General features: G+C 33.5%; 2 protein-coding genes across 4 annotated transcripts; both read right to left on the bottom strand.

Annotated features, from left to right (window-relative positions):
• Positions 1 to 3,162: 3,162 nt before the first annotated feature.
• Positions 3,163 to 9,559, bottom strand: LOC105173544 (uncharacterized). The gene is made up of 9 exons (XM_011095324.3): positions 9,113 to 9,559; positions 8,050 to 8,205; positions 7,664 to 7,928; positions 7,383 to 7,487; positions 7,143 to 7,271; positions 5,381 to 5,430; positions 5,185 to 5,282; positions 4,784 to 5,068; positions 3,163 to 3,860 (listed from the first exon to the last, which is right to left on the bottom strand). Exons 2-9 carry the CDS (start codon positions 8,117 to 8,119, stop codon positions 3,402 to 3,404), a joined length of 1,461 nt encoding a protein of 486 aa, XP_011093626.1. The 5' UTR covers positions 8,120 to 8,205; positions 9,113 to 9,559; the 3' UTR covers positions 3,163 to 3,401.
• Positions 9,560 to 16,049: 6,490 nt separating this feature from the next.
• On the bottom strand, positions 16,050 to 19,600 carry LOC105173814 (ribulose bisphosphate carboxylase/oxygenase activase, chloroplastic). 3 transcript variants are annotated; one of them, XM_088875255.1, is made up of 7 exons: positions 19,312 to 19,600; positions 18,307 to 18,408; positions 18,105 to 18,203; positions 17,895 to 18,008; positions 17,391 to 17,814; positions 17,135 to 17,274; positions 16,050 to 16,776 (listed from the first exon to the last, which is right to left on the bottom strand). In XM_088875255.1, the coding sequence occupies exons 1-7, from the start codon at positions 19,462 to 19,464 to the stop codon at positions 16,225 to 16,227; spliced, it is 1,584 nt and encodes a 527-aa protein (XP_088731381.1). In that variant the 5' UTR covers positions 19,465 to 19,600; the 3' UTR covers positions 16,050 to 16,224. The 3 variants fall into 3 exon arrangements, with proteins under 3 accessions (XP_088731381.1, XP_088731380.1, XP_011093995.1); XM_088875254.1 differs by having other exon boundaries at positions 18,307 to 18,417; positions 19,312 to 19,599; XM_011095693.3 differs by having other exon boundaries at positions 17,895 to 18,005; positions 18,307 to 18,417; positions 19,312 to 19,598.
• Positions 19,601 to 20,403: the final 803 nt, after the last annotated feature.

The following is a 20,403-nucleotide window of genomic DNA, read 5'->3' as shown; positions in this document are numbered from 1 at the left end:
ACTGATCGGTTTTAGTAATAATTTTATGCAAAACTTCTTGTGACTAATTCTTAATTAATAAAAAATAATATCCATAAAAATAATAATCAATATTAAAATTATAAAATTTACTATTGTAATATCACTAAATACATATATAATTCACTTTTGCATTCTATTTCTCAAATTACTAAAAGTGATGACTATCAATAGTTGTTCAACATGTTTTGTAATGATACTTTGTGATACGTGGGAAATAAATAAAGAATAATTTAAACAAGAAATGCAATAGGATCAAACTTACACCACCCATTTTATTTATTTATTAATTATTACGAAGTTCATATATAGAAAGAGACTTATCCCAACGTCTAATCCCATCTCTTTCATGTCATCATTAATTGGCCTTAAGCAATTACATAAGCGTGTATGGTCCGATATCAATAATTACATGCAAAGTTTGCTTAGTGTTAGTTACTAAATGAAGGGAGTGTCGTAATGAGGTAGGAGGATTTTGTTTTTTAGTTGAAGTGATCAGCTATTATTAATTGAAATAATTTAATTATAATTCTTTTTATTAAGTTTCAATATCTAATAAAGATGATTATAATTATAGCTTAATCAATAACATCAGATAAATAAATTTAAACAACACCTACTATTAAAATAGACAACATCTACTATGCATTAGAACAATATCCCACGCATATAGCGTGGTTCAAACCCATGAACCTCTAAGGTCATGGAACCTTGACTTCCCAAATGAGTTAGGCCTCGCTGACGGGTCGAAGGCTTAACAACCACGAAAAAGAAAACAAATAGCTTTCAGGAGTATCGTTTCATCTTCAAGACGACTATAATTGAACATAATTGAGCTAGTTTTTTCCTTCCGAATCCTTATCACGCTTGGATGAGTAAAAACATTTGATTCACTAGTGAATTATTGGCAACCACCAACCGAAGAACAAATTGCTCCTCAGGGTATTTCTCAATTCGACGAAATAGTTATTAGTTATAAATAGAATTATCGTAACGTCTGACGATGTGCTTAATCTTTAGCAAGCGATCGATTTTTAAGATGATATAATGTTGTACACTTGTTGTGTAGACCTTTCAAGAAAATAGATTTTCTATTCTATCATGCTTGATTTAGCTAAATGTTACTATGTTTAAATCCATAACTAATGACCGTCGCTGAAGGAATTTATCCACAAATATTCGATCGAAGACGGGTAGGGGGATGGGTACTTGGACAGTGACCCCAACGCCATGCAGGGAGCTTGTTTCGTCATAGTAAAGCAAGAAGATGGGGATGAGGGGTTTCCTGCTGTGTCGGCGGCGGAGAGGTGGGCGATGGCAGTGGATGGGTTCTCTAAAAAAAGTTGACAGTGCATAGATTTTGGTATGGTTGGGAGAATGTTAAAGTGAGTGTTGCTAGTGGCATGGGCCAACTTTCCGAGTTTGGTAATAGTCTTGGAGAAATAAGCTGATGGAGATGAGAAAATGGGTTGGAATTAGGATGAGGGTGGAGGAGAGAATGACGATGTGGGTGGCCGAGAGGAGAAGGAAAGATGAGGGAGAGTTGGTGATGTAGGTTGGCAATTGCAGCCATTGCCGAGGCAAAACAAGCGTCCATAGCCGGACGGGAGTCGTGCACAGCCACTGCGAGGGACACGACCGAAGCTTGGAGGAGCTGAAAGTCAGAATGGGAATGTGGGGAACGAGGTTGCATGGTGGATGAGAAGATCGAAATGAAAGCACAACATGATACGACTAAAAATTAGAAAATGGTCATCCAAATTCGAGCAGGAAAGGATCTCCAAAAATTAGAGAAAGAAGATAAAGTTTTGTGTCAAAATGTTTTCTGCCTCATTTATTTAAATAAATACATCAATATAACAACGATAATTAAATTGCATAACTTATATAAAGTGAGACAAAGTAAAACAAAAATTTAACTATATTATAGTATTTGTGTCCATTGCAATATTTATAACAACTGATTGAAAGTTTTTTAATTAATAAATTTTAACATTGATTATAATTAGAGCAATATATAAATTTATAATTAAATAATTGTAACATATAATATTTATAATATATATAATATTTAAAAAAAACATCAATATAACAATAATAATTAACTTACATCAGTGTATGTATAATATTTGCACTTGTTTTTTAATAAACAATCTTTGCACTTATTATAATATTTATAATAATTGATTGTAATTTTTTAATTAATAATTTTTAGCATTAATTATAATATAAAAATATTTGAATTTAGAATATATATAGCTTTTAAATAAAAATATGTATAAATTTAAATATTTTTTAATTACAATTAATTTAAAATTTTTATTAATTAAAGAAATTATAATATAATTTTAACTGATTCACTACAAAAACTTGAAATATTCCCTATTTAATGAGATATTACCAATTTGCTTCAGATTGGTTTGTTATTAATTTATTACTGTCACAATTTGCATCATACAATACTAATCCAATAACTGGGCTAGCTTGTGAGTGTTAAATCTCCACTTCCTAGCCTTCAAGCCCAATTAGAACTTGGGTTATATGAGAGGCTTGTGAAAGCAATGTGGGACAAGGAAGGAGCTTTGTAGTAGCAATTCCCCACATTTCTCTCATATAAAAAACTCAGTATACAACCTAGCTTAGCCCTCGAAACTGCTTTCCTGTTCAACTGAGGCTTTTCAACATTGTTAATGTCGGCATGTTCATATTCTTCACCAATTTTCCGTGCTTTTCTTGGCCTTAGACACTTGCGAACCCAACCTGTTTTTATGTATACACATATATAGCTCTATAAACCTTCTCATTATCAAGATTCAAGATAATTGAAGGTCACATAGATGTACTGCATATAGCAGAAATCAATGGCAAGTTCTTGAATGATGATCATATTGATTCCAGTGGCCATTATGGTGACTCTCTCCGGTGCATTTGCTCAAGGAAAATTTGGCCCGGGCCCAGCCCCAGCTCCGTCACCTGTCGTTGGAGTTGAATGCTCTCTGCTGGTTTCTGCCACATTTGTGGCTTCTTGGTTGATTTTCTGTCTAATCATGGTGACGAAACAGTTACGCTACAAACAGGATGGGCGCTACCAAACTCCACCTGATATTTTTTCCGGCGATATTTCTATCGGAAATGACTGGAGGATGCAGAATGCAGAGCATTATTTATTTCAAGAGTGCAAAGTGCCAAAAATATAATTTCAGGGTGTATTGTGCCAACGAGATACATCTAAATGGAGCAACATGCCAATTACCCCATAAAATAACATAAAACCATCCCAATTCCTGTTGCAACTTCCAGCAGTTCTCAGAGCAAGAATACAAGAATACCAAAAACCTTTGACATTGCATCCTTTCAGACACTAGTTATTGTAAATTCTGGACTTATGTTCCGAGTTCAACAAGCATAGTTAACAGAGCTTCACACATTTCACAAGCATCAGGCTCGGTATGGTCTTTATTCCAAGAGGAGTACACCATCCAAGAATGGTCAAGTTTACGGTCAGGCTTGACAACAATGGAACCTGGAACTTCAGCATCACGGCATGTGACAAGACCATCGCTCTTTTCCCCATACCGCAGTTGCAGGTGAAGCGCACTGAGAGCCATTGCGGCAGAGACAGGAACAATAACAGGCACCTTTCGCACTGCAAGGACATCATCCTCACTGCCAAATCGAGGAAATTCTGCGTGTGCAATGTGAGACAAAGTTGCAACAACACCTGGTGCCACACTTGCTTCAGAGTGGAAGGATATTATAGGAATGTTATCGGGAAGTTTGTGGTTTTTAACAAATTCCTTCCGCTTCTCGTAGGTGAGATCCTCCAGCGCTCTCATATCACCCTTTAGCAAGAAAATTATTATTAATCAGTTACTATGTAACTTAATTTTAAGAACATAGAAAAACAGTTCCATGCAACGTAACAATTCAAATTCTGAGAAACATAAAACAATTAAGTGTAAGTTTAAAAGAAGTATACACTGCTGACAGTTTGTCCACATAGTGTTACTTATTCCACGATTTGGAAGTTTACGTGTCTCATCCAGGAGTCACAGTATTTTCGTTGGATCATCGCAGTATTGAAACTGATGAGAATACTCATGAAGCACATGACAGAATCAAACCAAATGCAATTTGAAATTATATCTGCAATTTTAAACCCGTCAACTATTTCCCGATATCATGAAAGCACACTTCATGTGCATCCCCATGATGCAGAACAAGTGTTTCTGCTAGGCCTAAGGAGGAAACTATAACTTGCAGCTACAGATGTTAAAGGGAACTGCTAAACTGCTGCAACCATATCCCGAGACCAGACCACACTGCGATTGGGGGTAAGTTCTAAAAATATCCATTTAATTCAACAGTTGTCAGCAGTAGTAAAAAGGAGACTTTTAAAACTGCAAAAATCTCCCCAAACGAAATAGACTGGACGTGCAGTTCTGGTGCTTGTTTGGACTTGGATTGGTCTAAGGAACTCAGACAGCAAACGACAAGTTTGACCAAAAAGTTAGCACAACCTATCCAACCCCATATTGTATACACGCTATAGTGTTCTCCCGTTACGGGCTAGCCAGCCCACTGGATGAGCATGGCACTACCAAAGCATTCTACAATTCAAAGGCACCATAACTGATTTTTCAGCCCCCCGTCACGGGCCTAGGCCAGGAAAGGCAAGATGTTATCTTAATTCCATATCACATACACATTTTCCCCAATGCATGAACCTTCTTAACCTTCTAGTATGAGCAATGGAAACTATTACCTTAATCAGTTTGCATATTAAGAACTCCATGATTCTCCGTGTTTCTCTGTCAGCAACCTGTCCTTCACGAAGAATATCAGAAGCTATAGGTGTTCCACCATAAGGACTCTGCACTAGAGCCAATCCTGCAACTTTATTGCTCAATTCTTGTGAATATATCGACAAAGCAGCGGCAGCATCAACTCCACCTTTGCTGTGACCAAGCAACATCACACGCTTGCTGGCTCCCCAGTATAGCTCTTCAATATACTGTTTTAGTTCCCAAGCATTGTGTTCCACTGATGCCTATACAAGGCATTCACAAAAAAGCAGTCTTTGTGAAAAAGGGAGAGGGTAGATAGATTAGTAGAAGGAACAAAGTGATTCTATTTGAGTTCGTCGAAACTAAACATTTGAAGTACCTCACTGTGAATTTTAGCAATATGACAAGCTAGACCCATCTTTGAAAAGAATCTTTTGGTGTTGACAAAATACAAGGGGCCATGATTGCTGAAAAGTCCTACCAATTTACATTTCGAAAATGTGGAAGAAAATGATTCAGTAAGCCAGCAAGTTTGAAAAGCAAATAAGAAAGCAGGCAATGGGACTCGTTAAAACCTGGAATAAGCAGGTAAACAAAAGAATCAGGTAGTTTGTGCACCCCATTCCTAGAAGGCAACATACATGCATGCGATCAGATTTATGGTTTTTCCTGAACTTGATGCAAACAAGGAGGAAATTCGTATAATAGTACGAGACACAGACATACATCTTTTCTACTTTCTTGTTTAGCAAGGTTGAGACATGAATCTAAGTAGGAAACAAGAAACTATATAGTTCAGCGACATCTCAATATACTGAATCCAATAGTTAATAAGCAGGTTTCACTAAGTTTTCTCAGGTATGATATACAAAGTGGATCCAAAACTAAAGGTGTTAATGAAGCCTCATATTATTACTTCACAACACACTGTCAAATTAGGAATGATTGTCAAATTAGATTAAATTACAGAAATTCAAACTACAAAACTAAAAGGTAACATGATATCCATAACAGAGAAAGCGTATACACAATCTTAAGCAGATTATAGATCAATGCTCTAGATTATTTTTTCAACTCTTCCTGTGCATTTCACATCTTCTCTAAAGTTGAAAGCGCCTCCTTTTTCTCTTTCTTTCTCTATCTTACTCTCTCAGCTAAGTCCCAGTTAGTTATTTATTATGTCAATATACCAACTCTACAGGAACAGCCTAAAACCATGAATGCCATGCCAATGGACACTTCACGTATTTTAGAGTCAAATAGCAAACTGCAAGTAATGAACTAAGTACAACTCCAGCAAAGCAAACAATCTTCTTATAGACATCTACAAGTGATATTTTGTCACTCCGTCTTATCTTTCATGGACCCTTGTAACTTTTTCCATTTGGAAAAGAAAATCTATACCTATGTCCTAAAATAGATAAAAAAAAATGTGGAATCTGAATTTTGAGGGAGTTCTTCATAATTTAAGCTGAGATCCTGGTTTGATAAGCTAACGTCCCATCCGCTCATGTTGCCACACATCCATCTGGAAAACACATCTAATCTATATCTATATCTATATATATTATATTATATATATATCTATAAAAGTATGAATGGTCCTAAAAGTTTCTTGCATTTTTGGGTTTACCCAAATTAACCTTAGAATAATATTACTCCTAAGGATAATTATTTAAAACAATTTATTTATTAACTCATACTAATTACTTTTGCAGTTATTAGTTACCCCCATTAATTACTTTTCACACTTTTCATATTTATTCATATTAATTACTTTCCAAATTGTACTTATTTACTCATATTAATCTTTTTCTATATTTATAATATAATACAGTAATACAACAATGGGATAAAAGATTTCCTTATGATATAGCACGCAATGACTAGAAAAATTCATGAAAATTAAAAGGATTTAATACATTGAGAAATTACAGCATAAATATTAAGTTATTTTTTAATTTATGAAATACCTTATATTTTTACTTAATTTCAATTTTTAAATAATATAATAAGCAGTACGTGCAACGCACGTGGTTCCTACTAGTTACCTTAAAAGATCAGTTGATGGATGCTGAACAAAAGCTTTCATTAAAGGTAAATCAAATTCCACAAAGACACAAATTATATGGACAGAGGAGAGGTAAAATAATAGGCTGGGATTTCACAAACCTTAACAAAAAGACTTTCAGTTGAGAATTTGTTTATTTAACTAAATGACCAATCAATTAAGCAGTTTCAGCAATTCTTTACAAAAAATGTGTGTCTGTAATGGTTACATTATTTTTACATCACAAGCAAAATCAATTTATACTGATGAACAACTGAATATGATACCTAATGCTGTGTAGCAGCTCCATGAAGTGAGCTGAACCATCTTTCACTGGAGCCATTCCTGGAGCGCATTGCAACCACCCAATGTCATCCGAAGACCCATGCAATGTTCTAAGCACTCGAGTTACGATGCTAAAAATTGTGAAAAATGAAGGTTACGTAAACAAGAAAAGGTAAATTGTCACTTGAGAACTAGATATGCTTCTCTAATCTTCTCGTCAAAATCTAAGCATACTCTTTTACCTTTGCACATGAGCTTGCATACGTCTCATCTGATAACATAAACATCTCCAAGATGCTATTGCTGATCTCCAAGCAAATTCAAGACAAAATATGGGGAGCATCAACCTACAAACATAGTAACCAACTGCATATAACCGGGAAAAATAACAAGTTTAACTGCAGGAAAATATTAAACTATTACATCCTAAGTTGGTTAGGTTGAATATCATGTGCGTACTGTTGATCTGAAATCAAACAATAGCTATAACAATAGACTGAATGAATTAGAGCCCTAGGTTTACCCTTTGAAAATGAAGCGGACACCTCTACAGTAATTTCCTCTCACAACTTCTAATCCTGTATTTATGTCTGATAGATCCTCGATATCTGACGCATCTCTTTCATGAAAGTCAAAGTTTTTGCTGGAGTTGCAGTATCTTGATAAGGAGGCAGAACATGTTGAGAAAAGGCCGTGCTCATTGCAGGTTTCATATGTTGGATATTGCTCAGTTGAATTGGTCTCTGAATCTTCTAAGCATCTGCTTGCATCTCCTAAAACAAGATCTTCTGCAACGACATGGTACGAAAAGATAAATAATAGTGAAAATGAAAATCCAATGTGCAGAAGATGCTATAGAGAGGCATCTTCCAGCAGAAACGGACAAATGGAGTAAAACAATCAACTTACCTATGAATTCGATTATTCGTTGGCTTATATAGGAAGTTAAGGATATCAGGCGAGAAAAGATATCCTCCATTCCCCTACAGGTACAACGATTAGTTGCACAAAGGCTATTCTATGTCACAGCACTGCAGGAAGCCTAATAACTGGGCCTGATAAAACCTGGGAACAAGAAATTAGTTTGTGCTACAAGTTCATATGTCTGGCATTCAAGAAAAGATTGGACTTCACGAACCGCAAAAATATAAACAGGATTTGTTACATAAAGTAAAAACAATTTTTTTTTAAAGAAAAATGGATATAGTACTTGGATACCAAAAGCTTGCAAAATGAAACTCTGGAAAATCAAGCAAAGAGAACTATGAAATTTCCCTATGATTTGGTACTCCAGTATGAAGGGGGGGAACCGATCCTCCTCAGGTGTACGAACATGACAAATACCAATTAAAAACAGAGGACGAAACTATGAATTCAACATTGGACTAAGACTCACCCCCCCCCCCGGGATAAAACCACTTCAATTCTAACTAAACATAAACTCGAAACCGTATTTTAAATGTTATCTATAGATGTCAAAAACTCAAAGCCACTGCAGCACAGAAGGACTAGAAAAAGATAAAGATGGCCATCAATAGAAACTACAAATAAACTGTGTAAGTGCAAAAAATAGAAGGATGACCATAATAACTAAAAAAACAACGGGAAGCAGGTTCCTGCAAACTGAACTCAACATGGCCAAAGCACCCTTAATATATAGACGAAGGCCCAAGAACTCAGCATGAGCAGGCATCGGTGACACTGTAGAAACTACAACACTGTGATCACTATCAAATTTATGAGCTTATAATCATCAATCTGATTCCTAGCAAGAACCAACTCATAAAGTAAGAATCTTCTTTGAATTTCCACGGTTCTCCAACACCGAAGATCAACACAGCAGAGTAATTAGGCTAAGATTTCCAGAATGGGTCGAGAGTAACACAATAGAGAGAAAGCAAGAAAAGTAAACCAGATTGATGCAAACACTACAAACCCATTTCCGATTAAAATCTGGGAGAGGAGTGCTTACTCAAAACTCTGAAAACCTGCACTCAAAATGGACAGTTAGCTCCAAAACTTCAGGGCCCAGTTGGCACCCTCTTCACTAGAACGTTATACACACACACACACCTAAAAGGAACACCCAGGAAAATTACATATCACCATTTCCGATAAAGAATGCAACTTTATCCAAGAAAGACGATGGAAATTACTAAAATATTCACAATAAATACAGCTGCCGTATCTATCTCCTTTCGGGTACCAACTAAATTGAAGAGAATGGATAGTAATCGGGTAATAATGGAGGAAAGCAGCGGTGACTTTTTTCCAATGCCGGTATCAATAATTAATCCTGAAATCCTGCAGATCCGTTCTTCTAAAACTTCATCGTCTCAGAAATCAGTTCAACCTTAGCTTTTACTAACTTTAAACTCCCGCCAAGAAAAAAGGAGACAATGTGAGTAACGAAACCGGGTATTGGATAGAAATGCGGTTTCATTAATAAATTTGACATTATGGGGAATATAGACGTGATTATTTTATTATAATTTAAATTTACTAATCGAATTGATATATTTTTTAAATTTATTGATAGGAATATAATTATATAATCTTTTTATTAAAAAAATAAAAGTGACGACGAACTGTATAGGTTTTATTGGGATGAAAGGATGGTTCACAATTTTTTTAAAATAATTTTATATTAAATAAGTTTGAAATTTATCTTAATATTGCTAATATGATTTAAGATTAAATTGAAGAAAAATATATATATAATTTACAAAGTAGAGTATAATAATGAATTTAATATAATAAAATTTACACATTTTTTTTTCTTTACCTCCAAATTTGTCCATCCAAATACAGTATAAATCAAATAGAGGGTAATTTCATTTGATAGGAAGTTGAATTGAGTCCATTGACTTAATTGTCTTTACATATTTTTTTGTTGATTGAGTTTAGTTGAGTTTGAATTTGATTTCAAATTTACCAAATACAAAGTATATTTAAATTTATTTATTATAGTTAATGAAATAATTTGGAATCTTGAACGTTGTTCTTATTTTTAATACTATTGAAAAATTTAACGGGGCGAATGGTACGTGGGAATAGATTCAGATGAAAATAGCATCAACTTACACAATGAGATCAAAGTCGGAAAATAATATTTTAGTATATATATTATTTGGGTGTTAAATAGAATTTAATCCGCTATGATATATGAAATGAGCAAACAAATCCTTATATATATATATATATATAAAAGAATTAACAAATTACTTCCTTGTATTTCGAAAACCCCTTATCAATGGTTTAGATAGAGAGATAATTTGCTTCGTTTTTTAAAATATATAGGATAATTTATTATTTTATTTTTTTATAGAGGTTTTTTTGTTTATTTCCCGCATCACAAAGGGTAAATTGTATTTTTTCTATATTATTTTTATGTTTGGTAATGTTTAGAAAATAAATAAAGGAATTGAAATAAAAATTTTGTATGTTTAAAATAGTAATAAAACTTAAAACATTTCATCTCACTCGTTTATATTTTTTTTTTCTGGAGTTTGGTAAAATTACATATAAACTTCATGCACTTATGAAATTTTATTTAGTAACCACAATATTTATTTTCGTCCAACAAATAAATCACAATTAGTCCAAATTCATCGAATTAACTAATATTAGCAAAAAAAAGTTAAATAAAAATTCAGATTTACCTCCAACTGACTTATTGCCCGACTCATATATTGCAGGTCAAATAAAGCTCATTTGATAAAACTATCTTTATATTTTTCACATATTAACGCATGTGAGAATATATATCTTCACCCTTATAAAGGTTGTTTGGTCGAAAAAAATTTATCTAACCTTCAATAAATCAACAGAATACAATTTTTTTATCGATGTTATTAAATTTCATAAATTTTAAATAATAAAAAAAATTATTTATTAGATAAAAATAAACATCAGGATTATTAAATATAATTTTTTCAACTTAAAAAAAGTTCAGGTTTGATCATATTAAATTCTAGAACAGGATCGTGTAATTATTTCAAAAGAAAAATCGGATCAGTCTTATCATTACAGGATCTGGCACAGAGGTGGTGAGTACAGGTGTCTGTATGAGGATGAGCGTTTGGACAGTCAGCAATCATTGAAATTATATCCCCCGGACAGTAGGGGAGTAGTCAATGGGATTGCTTTCTTTAGGGGTAAGATAGCTTCCATTCAAGAGGGTTCTTTGACTTGTAATCCGAGCCCGGGGAGTGGGCCATAAAATTTATAATTTTTTTTAAATAAATCGACTATAAATAATAAATTATTAAGTATTAAATAAATATAATTGATTAATAATTATTATCATAGTAAATTAATAATTACTATTAAAATTAATCAAGACTCGTATATTGTTAAGACTAGTGTCTGCTTCGTATTATGTGTGAGTTTCATTTAATTATAATTAAAATTATATTTTACAATATTTATAAAAGATGTGAAAGTTTCATTTTTTTTGGAGGGGGGAATTAGATCGACTATTAAGATTTTAAAGGTAGTCCCTCTTTAGCGGTATAAATGAAAAATATATGAATATAGAATAAATAATTGAAATATAGTAACATAATTAATAATTAATACTGATGGTCTAAATAAATTACAATGTTATTTATTTATTGCATTCTTAATCAGTGTTTTAGTACATGTCTACATTGATTTGTTCTTGTTAGTGGAGGGTTTTGTATTTAGGTTGTAATTTTTTTTTTGGTAATTTTTTTAATAATAAGGTTTTATGTAGTCATTTTAAGGTGGCAAAATTGTATTGTTGGTCTCACAGTTTATGGGGTATGCACTTTTAGTTTTAAGCTTTACAGGGTTGACAATTTAGGTATCAACGATTAAAAATTCAACACTTTTAATTTTGAGTTAACTTAATCGTTAAAAAATAGATGAAAAATGCTTGGGACTTGCATGTGGCCATTAGTCAAACGATTTGGAGCCAAAATAAATGCTTGACTAACATCCTGGTGCATTTCGGAGCCCAAAAATGACCCCTAAACCATTTTTTCGCTTATTTAATGTCTAAAACTGATACTTTTCTTTGAAAAATTGGTTTGAAAATACATTCTCAATTTTTATTACAAATATGACGTAAAATAGACTTGACAACAATTCATTAAAATGCAAAAGTTGTTAATTTATTGAAGAATTAATAGCAAAAAGTATGGCAAAAAGTAAAGTTCATAACAACCCAAAATGACAGAATTCATTACAATCTGCCCAAAAACAATGTTGCAATTTCATACCAAAATGCTGCCCAAAAGATTGCAAATGTTGGGAAACCTGCTTCAACAAGGTGTACAAATAATTTACAACATTTTAGCAAAAAACTGAATTGTTTACAAGGTCTGTGCCAGACAAAATCTTATAAAATGAGTACAAATATGTATCACTTTTTTGTCCGTGAGGTGCTCTGTATTTTTTTGTTGTGCAACAGCTTTGGCCAAGTTGTTCATGGTGACAAACTTTTTGGCTCCTTGTTTGGATATGGAACACCACTTGATGACACATTTTGTATAATTGAGCATTGTGTAAATCTATGCAATAAAATTTGTGTCCCCAACATGTAAATAAAATTCAAATTAGTTTACATCGCAACCAGTTGGACCCAAAGAATGAAGTATGAGCTGAGCTGGAAGTGGTGTGCTATGTTGGAATAGAACCCTTGTAATTTTTCTTGACCTTAGTAAAATTACAAATTTAAATAGTATGGATGCATTTACCAACAAAAGAATTATGTTGCAATCAGACTTACTGGAACATTTGCAGATGAGGTCTTTTTTTTTTCTTGGATTGTTGCAACAAATCGTTAGATATGATCAAACTTACAGAAAAATATATTTGGTAAAGTTTTAGGTCATAAGAATAATCATTCAAGACGGTGTATCGTTGAATCAGGCCATGTGATTTTAAATCATACCGTGTGATATGATCTAATAGACACAGTTTTGTATATATTTAAATTTGGTATGAATTGGGTGCTCGAATTTTAAGATATCGTAATTATTGATTAAATTTTTTGATCTCATTATTTATATATAATAAAATAATAATTAGAATTGTTCAACCATCATCATCAACATCATCATCATCATCATCATCATTATTATTATTGTTGTTATTATTATTATTATTATTATTTTTAGATTAATTCATAGGAGTTACTAAATTTTGACATAAATTTATAAATAATAAAATAGATTGCATAATACATAGTATATGTCTTGATATAAATATAAAACTCATAAATAGATAAAAAATCATAAGTGAATTACTTGTCAATTTAAAAAAAAAAGGTATACCGTAATACAAATATATATTAAAATATAACATAAAGTTTATATGTGTCATATTAAATAATAATTTTAATTATAAAAATATTATAATTTACTAAGTTATTGATTAAATTTATTTTTGTATAAAGATTAAATGTATAAATAAAAGTACTATAATTTATCATTATTCAAAATAAAATGTATGATATTGATTAATAATTATAATATATGATCAATTTTGAGTATAAAATTGATCAAATATTGAATATAAAATTAAATATATAAAAAAATTAAAATTAAAAATATATATAAAAAAATAAAAAAATAGAAAAAGCTCGTGAGCTAATGAACAGAACAATTGAGCTCGAGCCGGCTCGACTCATCTGCCACCCCTAAGTGTAGGTTGAGCATATAATAGATTTGCTTATTTTATTTTTGTATGGAGTACTATTGATGATATTATCCATATTAAAATAAACTATAGTTAAATTCATTTTTCTACCAACCGTAGGACGAATGTATATATTCATAGCCTATATATTTCTAATCATAAACTTAGCCATAACTTAGTTGTACTTATTAATATCCTAAATATGGCCTTCCCTACTATAAGCAATGAAGTTCGGTTGTGGGAGTAGTATGCAAGCTCCTTTGGCCTCCAGTTTTCCTATATAAACATATGAATGACAAATTTTAACAACGGACATTTCTTGTATTTCTACGAATTAGCAACATACGGAACTAGTATAATGGCATCCCTAAGTGGGTTCGTTCTTGTATTCATGTTATTAGTTGTCAATTACATCAACAATGGTGATGCTCGTCACCTCGTAGAAGTTGGCTTTGGTCTAGTCAACCCTCGACCTCTTATAGACGAAAAAATACCCCAGAAGCAATTTGTTCTCTTGTTGGTGAATGCCAGCTGTCAACCACGATCTCAAACATTAAGAATCATCCAAGTACGAGGTACCTAGACAGTAAAACAACGCCAAGTCAAACAGATTACAGTCACCTTAGAGAAGAAAAGATCCACTTATAAGTTGTATGTTGTTTCATGGGTGGTTGGGAACGATCAACTGTGTGTTCTGACATTGCAATTAACCCAAGTACAAAGGATCTAGACGAAAAAATAATCTCAAATCATTTTGGCCTTAGTCAACTAAATAAGAGCAAACTTCCGTTCTTATCTTTCCCTGTACATCCATTTCACTGATATGTGAACTCAGTACTCCAAAATCTACATTCAAAGTGATAATTGATCATTGGCATGACAATGTATTTGTCGGGTCATGAACTCAATCATCCATATTTTTCCATAAATCAGGTTGTCTCACGAGTTATCTCATGAATCTATGAACTGAAATGTTCTTTGCTGCTCTGATATTGTTATTCATCATGAGGAAAATGAAGAAGAAAGTTCCTATATAATTGATATTGATTCAAAAGCAAGTTACGCACGTTGCAATTTACCGGTACAGACATCTGATATCATATGTTTTCTAGTTCTCATCGTATTTTGTTGCTCTCACTTAGGGTTTCAAGTTACAGAACATGCTAGGCTAGATCTGTGAAATGATCATTAAGAATGACGATGACATGCCGAATTACTTGAATGTGAATAGAAATTGTGGTATCAAAATAGTGGTGACTTCCTGGGTAAATTTCTATGAATTTCTCTCCCGCGAATCTACAATAAATTCTATCGTTGTTTTATTTGGAGAGTTATATGTATATTATTTACATATTCTTTCCAAGCTAGATTTCAAGTATTATGTATTCCAAATGCATGTCTCGAAAAGATTATTGCTGAAGGTCTGTCTTGATTTAAAATTTATTGAAATTACGAAAGGTTTACTGCTGTTGAAGGTCTGCCCTCTCTTAAAATTTGAAGAGACGCAAGTTTATCCTTCCTTAAAATTTGAAGTGCCTTAGGTGCACTTTGTCTTTAAATCTTTTGTTGCTGAAGGTTTGAAAAAGACCTCCAAATTAAAGATGTCTGAAATAAAAAAAAATTGAAAAAAGACCTTCAAAATTAATATATCTGAAAAAAGATGAAGGTCTAAAAATGACGAAAGTTTGAAAAAAACCTTCAGAATTTGTCCGGAGAAGAGTAAGGTCTGAAAGGATCTTCTGAACTCAGCTGAATAAAGGAAAAAGAAAAAGAACGAAAGTCTGAGAAAGACCTCCAGACTCGTCTGAAAAGGATAAAGGCATGAAAAAGACATAGTTCACTCAAAAAAACATATTGAATAAAAGGTTGAAGGTCTGAAAAAGACATTCAATACTTCATCCAGAAAAGATATTCAATGAAAGGCATTAAATACATCATCTAAAAAGGACTTTCAATATTATCATCTGGGGGGAAGCGGTGGCAGCTAGGATGGCGGTGGACCTTGGATTGAAGTTTGGCCGGAAAAGGTGACTGCCTGCAAGTTATCCGTAAACTGAATCCTCATGAACGTGACTTCTCCTCCACTGGACCCATCATAGCAAATGTCCAAAAATAGTTCTGAGTTTCGCACCATTTCATTCATGCATGTTAATAGAATGGCTAATTCAGCTGCCCAACACTATTGCGAGGCAAGCTTTTGTGCAGAGGGGGGATCATACGTCCTGCTTTCTTGTATGAAACAATTATGGTTGATAATGAAAGATGCATTTTCCTTTTAAAGAAAAAACACTTACGAATTTGTCAATCAAAGTACAGCCATAAGAAAATGGAAAGACAATACATCCAGACAAAAGAACTTAAATGTATCAATTTTTGGCATCAGATATATGTTTTGTACTACGCCAATTGTTCTCTACTTCAGTCGATATTTACACGTTGCGATAACAGTTTAAGTCCTCCTTCCAAATCACCTAATGTGATTGTCAATAGTTCATCACCTTTAGAGTCAAAACTCAGCCTCGAATCCAAATTCTCTCTGGCATTATTCAGCATATGATCCACCAAACCTCCATTCATTTTATTGCGTAGCTTTTCAGTAGAATTCCTCTCTATCACTGCAAGAACAGCATCATATGTGCACGAAGGATGGAGCTTAAACCCATACAACCGGCTTTTCTCGTCCTGCTTACTCATCTTTATCATCAGCATCTCGGCAAGGTCTTTGCAAGTAAAATCATCAAACTGGAAAAAGTGAGTCACCCGTCTACAAAATCCTTCGTTTGAAGAGAACACACGTTTCATCGGCTCAGTATAGCCCGCAAAAATGACCACAATGTTGCCATCTTCCAAGACAGACATGATCTCTTCTAGTGCTTCCACACCATAGTCAACGTGATCACCTGCTGTCTGTGAAGGTGCTAAACGGTAGGCTTCGTCCACGAACAAAATGCCCCCCATGGCTTCTTCGATCTAGACAAGCATCAAACAGAACCAATGCTTGGAAATTGCCAGACATAAGTGGAATATGTGCAACAATAAAAGAAGAATCAAACACATGAATATGTAGATTTTACGTGTTTGGAGTAAATTTCTCCTACATGAGCAGTCACTCAAATTTCTTACTAAGATCAAGTAATCATACAACAATAGTAGATGGCTACACACAATCTTTATAAAATTAGGAAGCCTATGAAGTATTGAAAAATCAAAAAGCTCCGGCAAAGCATTAAGGCAAAGTGTAATGTGGGATCAGATTCCAAACTCCAACATATAACATAAAAGAAGCTACAAGAAAATTGGGAATTTTTAAAGTCTTACAGTTCGATACCTTTTTTCTCGTCTTCGGTCCAGTTTGGCCAAGATATTCTCCTACCAAATCTGTTCTTTGTACTTCTGTTACGTTATCGGTAGAAAGCACCTCAACAGAATGCAGTAGTTTGCCTAAGATTCGTGCCACAGTGGTCTTCCCTGCAGATAATTTATCAAAGGAGCAACAAACATCATCAATCACGAAGTATTTGTGTACAATGAAAACTAGAAAGGCAAATTTGATATAACTAATAAGACATTCAACCACACGCTACCTGTCCCGGGATTTCCAAGGAACGCCATGTGAGGTGGTTTTCTTGGGCCGAGATTTAGTCCCATGGCTCGACGCTTCTCATCCAAGAGCATGCCTTTTGCCCATTTCCGAAGTTGAAGTTTGAGGTCACACAGACCCACTATCTTTGACAGCTCATGTTCAAACTCATCCATCTTTCCTTTTATCCCACTATCATAATTCTTCGGCTCTTCAACATTTTGGTTGCTCGTGAATGAGTAGTTTGTCGTACCATAGTAATGACTTTGATTTACAGCACTCGGGAATCCAGCCCATGAGTAGCCTGTTGTATTGTAAATCTGTTGTGTTACATTTTGAACCTGTGTTGTTACATGCTGGCATAGGAGTGTGAACAACTCCACATTTTCTAGGCCTGCTGGAACATAACCAAATGGAGTTTTGCCCTCCTGCCGATCAAAAAGTTCGTATAAATACACAAACATGAGGGACAAAACCATCATCATTTCAAAGAAAAAGACATGGATACATTGTCCATGGCCGAGAAATCTGCGTTATACTCCGACAATGTCTTCACTATTGAGTTGTCTCCGGATTGCAGTGCATAACCAACAGCAAGATGCAACGGAGTCATTGATTTCTGCTAGAAGACAGAAACAAATTATTTGTGCAGTGCTTAATAAATAGATCAATCTTAGATGGAAGATGGCAACAGTAAGAAAAGCAATAAAACAAGCACATTTGTTCTGGCTTCAATATAGGCGCCATAATCAAGAACCAGCGTTGCTGCTTCATTACATCCATTCTTAGCTGCAACATGCAATGGGGTCTCACCATACTGCAACAATAAGAAAGGAATGAAGAACTATAAGATGAAAATAGCAGAATGGAATTGTAATTATGGAATGATAGTAATTGAGTTGTTTGTCACTTATACATACAACATTTTTGGCTTCCAATTCCACTTTCCCTGGCCCTTCCCAGTCGAGCAAATACTTTGCTATCTCAACTCTATTCAGACCGGCAGCAACGTGCAACGGCGTCTGTGCCATCTTCACCCGATGAAACAAGATGTATAAATACAAAAGAAAAACAATAGAACAGACGAAAAACAATGATTATTTTGATGAACCACAAGGTCGTCGTAAGCACTGAAGGGATATTCACAAACTCGAACTCTTTCAAATCCTTGTTGATAAGTTAGGAATTTTACTTCGTAATTCATAGCCAAAAGTTTTCATTTCCGTTTACCTCCCAAATGGATGAAAGTGAAACTAAACACCTTGAATATCAGTTCTCAATGCCATTGCCACAACATTAATCGATACATTCTAATAATATCATGGTAAACGATTCGAAGTTACCAAGCTCCCATCATGTTTCTCAACTTGGTATGTGATTAGAGATTAACATTTTGAGTGACAAGTGAAGATTGATCCCAGTTTAGAGTACAACTCATGCAAAGGAGAAGTATCTCAAAATGTCAAAATCCGGATGACATACTTTGCAAAATGGAACCGGTTAATTAGGCAAGCATGTCTACTTAGATGTGTTATATGATTTTATTTTTAAAAAAAAAACCCATAAATCTAGGCCGTCGATTGGACAGTTCTTCCACATTGACTTTGAGAAAAAACTGCCACTGACATAAAATCAAGATAAAAACAGTCAATAAGTTTGGATCCCTTGGATGCTTTTAGATTCACAACCCAATTAACTATCTGCACACTCTTTCCCCTATATATCAGATTACAACACCCCCTTTGTCACAAACTTCTCAAAGAACAGACAAATCTCACAATTTTTCACATTCTGTGCGTGTAATACATAACAACAATACCTATATATATATATATGGATGTATATATGCAAACCAAGCACGCGACACTAAATTCATAATAAAACCTATAAGAAACACAGAGAGAGAGAGAGAGGGATGACGTTACAAGAACGGTTCTTTGATTAAGAAGAGCAGGGTTTTGGCGGAGTAAGGCCTGCAAAGCAATAAGATCTCCAGCCTCAGCGCATGCATGAAGGGTGAGGTTTGTGTTCCCTCCACCTGCAGGCATCAACTTTGAGTTCTTGTCCTGAATCCTCATCTCCTCCCTTCCCTTTCCAGCTCTTGTTTGACTACAACACCCAAGAGAAGATATGACAAGAGAAGTTCTGAAGGAGAAATGCTTGATGGGAGGAGGAATGAGTCGTTTACTTTTGTTTGGTCAGCTGTGTGAAACAATTGAAGAAGTCTACGTACTTTATTACAGCCTACACCTTGGCCACCGGACAGTATTATAATTGCCATTGGCCTTCCTTTTATGTTTTTTTTATTCAATGATTTATATAAATAATTATCGACTAATTAGGCTTTGATAGTTAATATCAATTTATGATTAATTACTAGAACACTATAAAAAAGGAGAAAAACTAAGCACCAAAAAGTCAAGTGATAAAATTATATATCACTACGTACAATAAACTTGAGAGTTAATTATACTTAAATTTTTTTTGAAAATGTTAAATTACTATTTTTTTTTTAAAAAAAAATTAAATTACACTTACAACCCTTCAAAAATTTTAGATTAATATCAAACCTTCTTCCGTTGGGGTTAAGACGAAAAATGTTAAGTTAAGCAAAAATTATATAAATTTTTAATTTTTCTTTCATTTAATACTCTCATTTATATTTTTGTATTTATCAAGTGATAAATATAATATATATATATATAGAGAGAAGAGGGGGGGGGTGTGAAGTTAATATAGGATGAAGTTAACATAATTATATTTTTTTTCTCTATAAGTACAAAATTATTATGTAAAAACATTAAATGAAAAATTAGAAATTTATGCCAAAAAATTTTCTAACGTCAACATTTTCGTCCAAATCCTAACAAAAATAAGACAATGTGTAAACAGTTAAATTTTTTAAGGAGGTGTAAGTGTAATTTTAAATTTTTTTTTGGGGGAAGTATAATTTTGTATTTTAAAATAAGGTTTAAGTGTAATTAACCTTAACTTTTATGATTTTAATAATCATAATT

Source organism: Sesamum indicum, linkage group LG11 (assembly GCF_026168435.1).
Source record: "Sesamum indicum cultivar Baizhima isolate 11 linkage group LG11, ASM2616843v1, whole genome shotgun sequence".
In the NCBI taxonomy this organism is placed as follows: domain Eukaryota; kingdom Viridiplantae; phylum Streptophyta; class Magnoliopsida; order Lamiales; family Pedaliaceae; genus Sesamum; species Sesamum indicum.
The sequence above is the reverse complement of the archived record's forward strand: the minus strand, read 5'-3'. Positions and strand labels throughout refer to the sequence as shown.

Excerpts from the sequence above, each read along its gene's own strand:
- LOC105173544 (XM_011095324.3), bottom strand. The coding sequence starts at position 8,119 with ATGGAGGATATCTTTTCTCGCCTGATATCCTTAACTTCCTATATAAGC. Across the intron at positions 5,283-5,380 it reads TGTTTACCTGCTTATTCCAG|GACTTTTCAGCAATCATGGC; the intron begins GTTTTAACGAGT and ends GTAAATTGGTAG. Across the intron at positions 5,069-5,184 it reads TTGCTAAAATTCACAGTGAG|GCATCAGTGGAACACAATGC; the intron begins GTACTTCAAATG and ends TGCCTTGTATAG.
- LOC105173814 (XM_088875254.1), bottom strand. The coding sequence starts at position 19,464 with ATGAGGATTCAGGACAAGAACTCAAAGTTGATGCCTGCAGGTGGAGGG. Across the intron at positions 17,275-17,390 it reads CCTTGGAAATCCCGGGACAG|GGAAGACCACTGTGGCACGA; the intron begins GTAGCGTGTGGT and ends AATTATCTGCAG. Across the intron at positions 16,777-17,134 it reads GACCGAAGACGAGAAAAAAG|ATCGAAGAAGCCATGGGGGG; the intron begins GTATCGAACTGT and ends ATGCTTGTCTAG.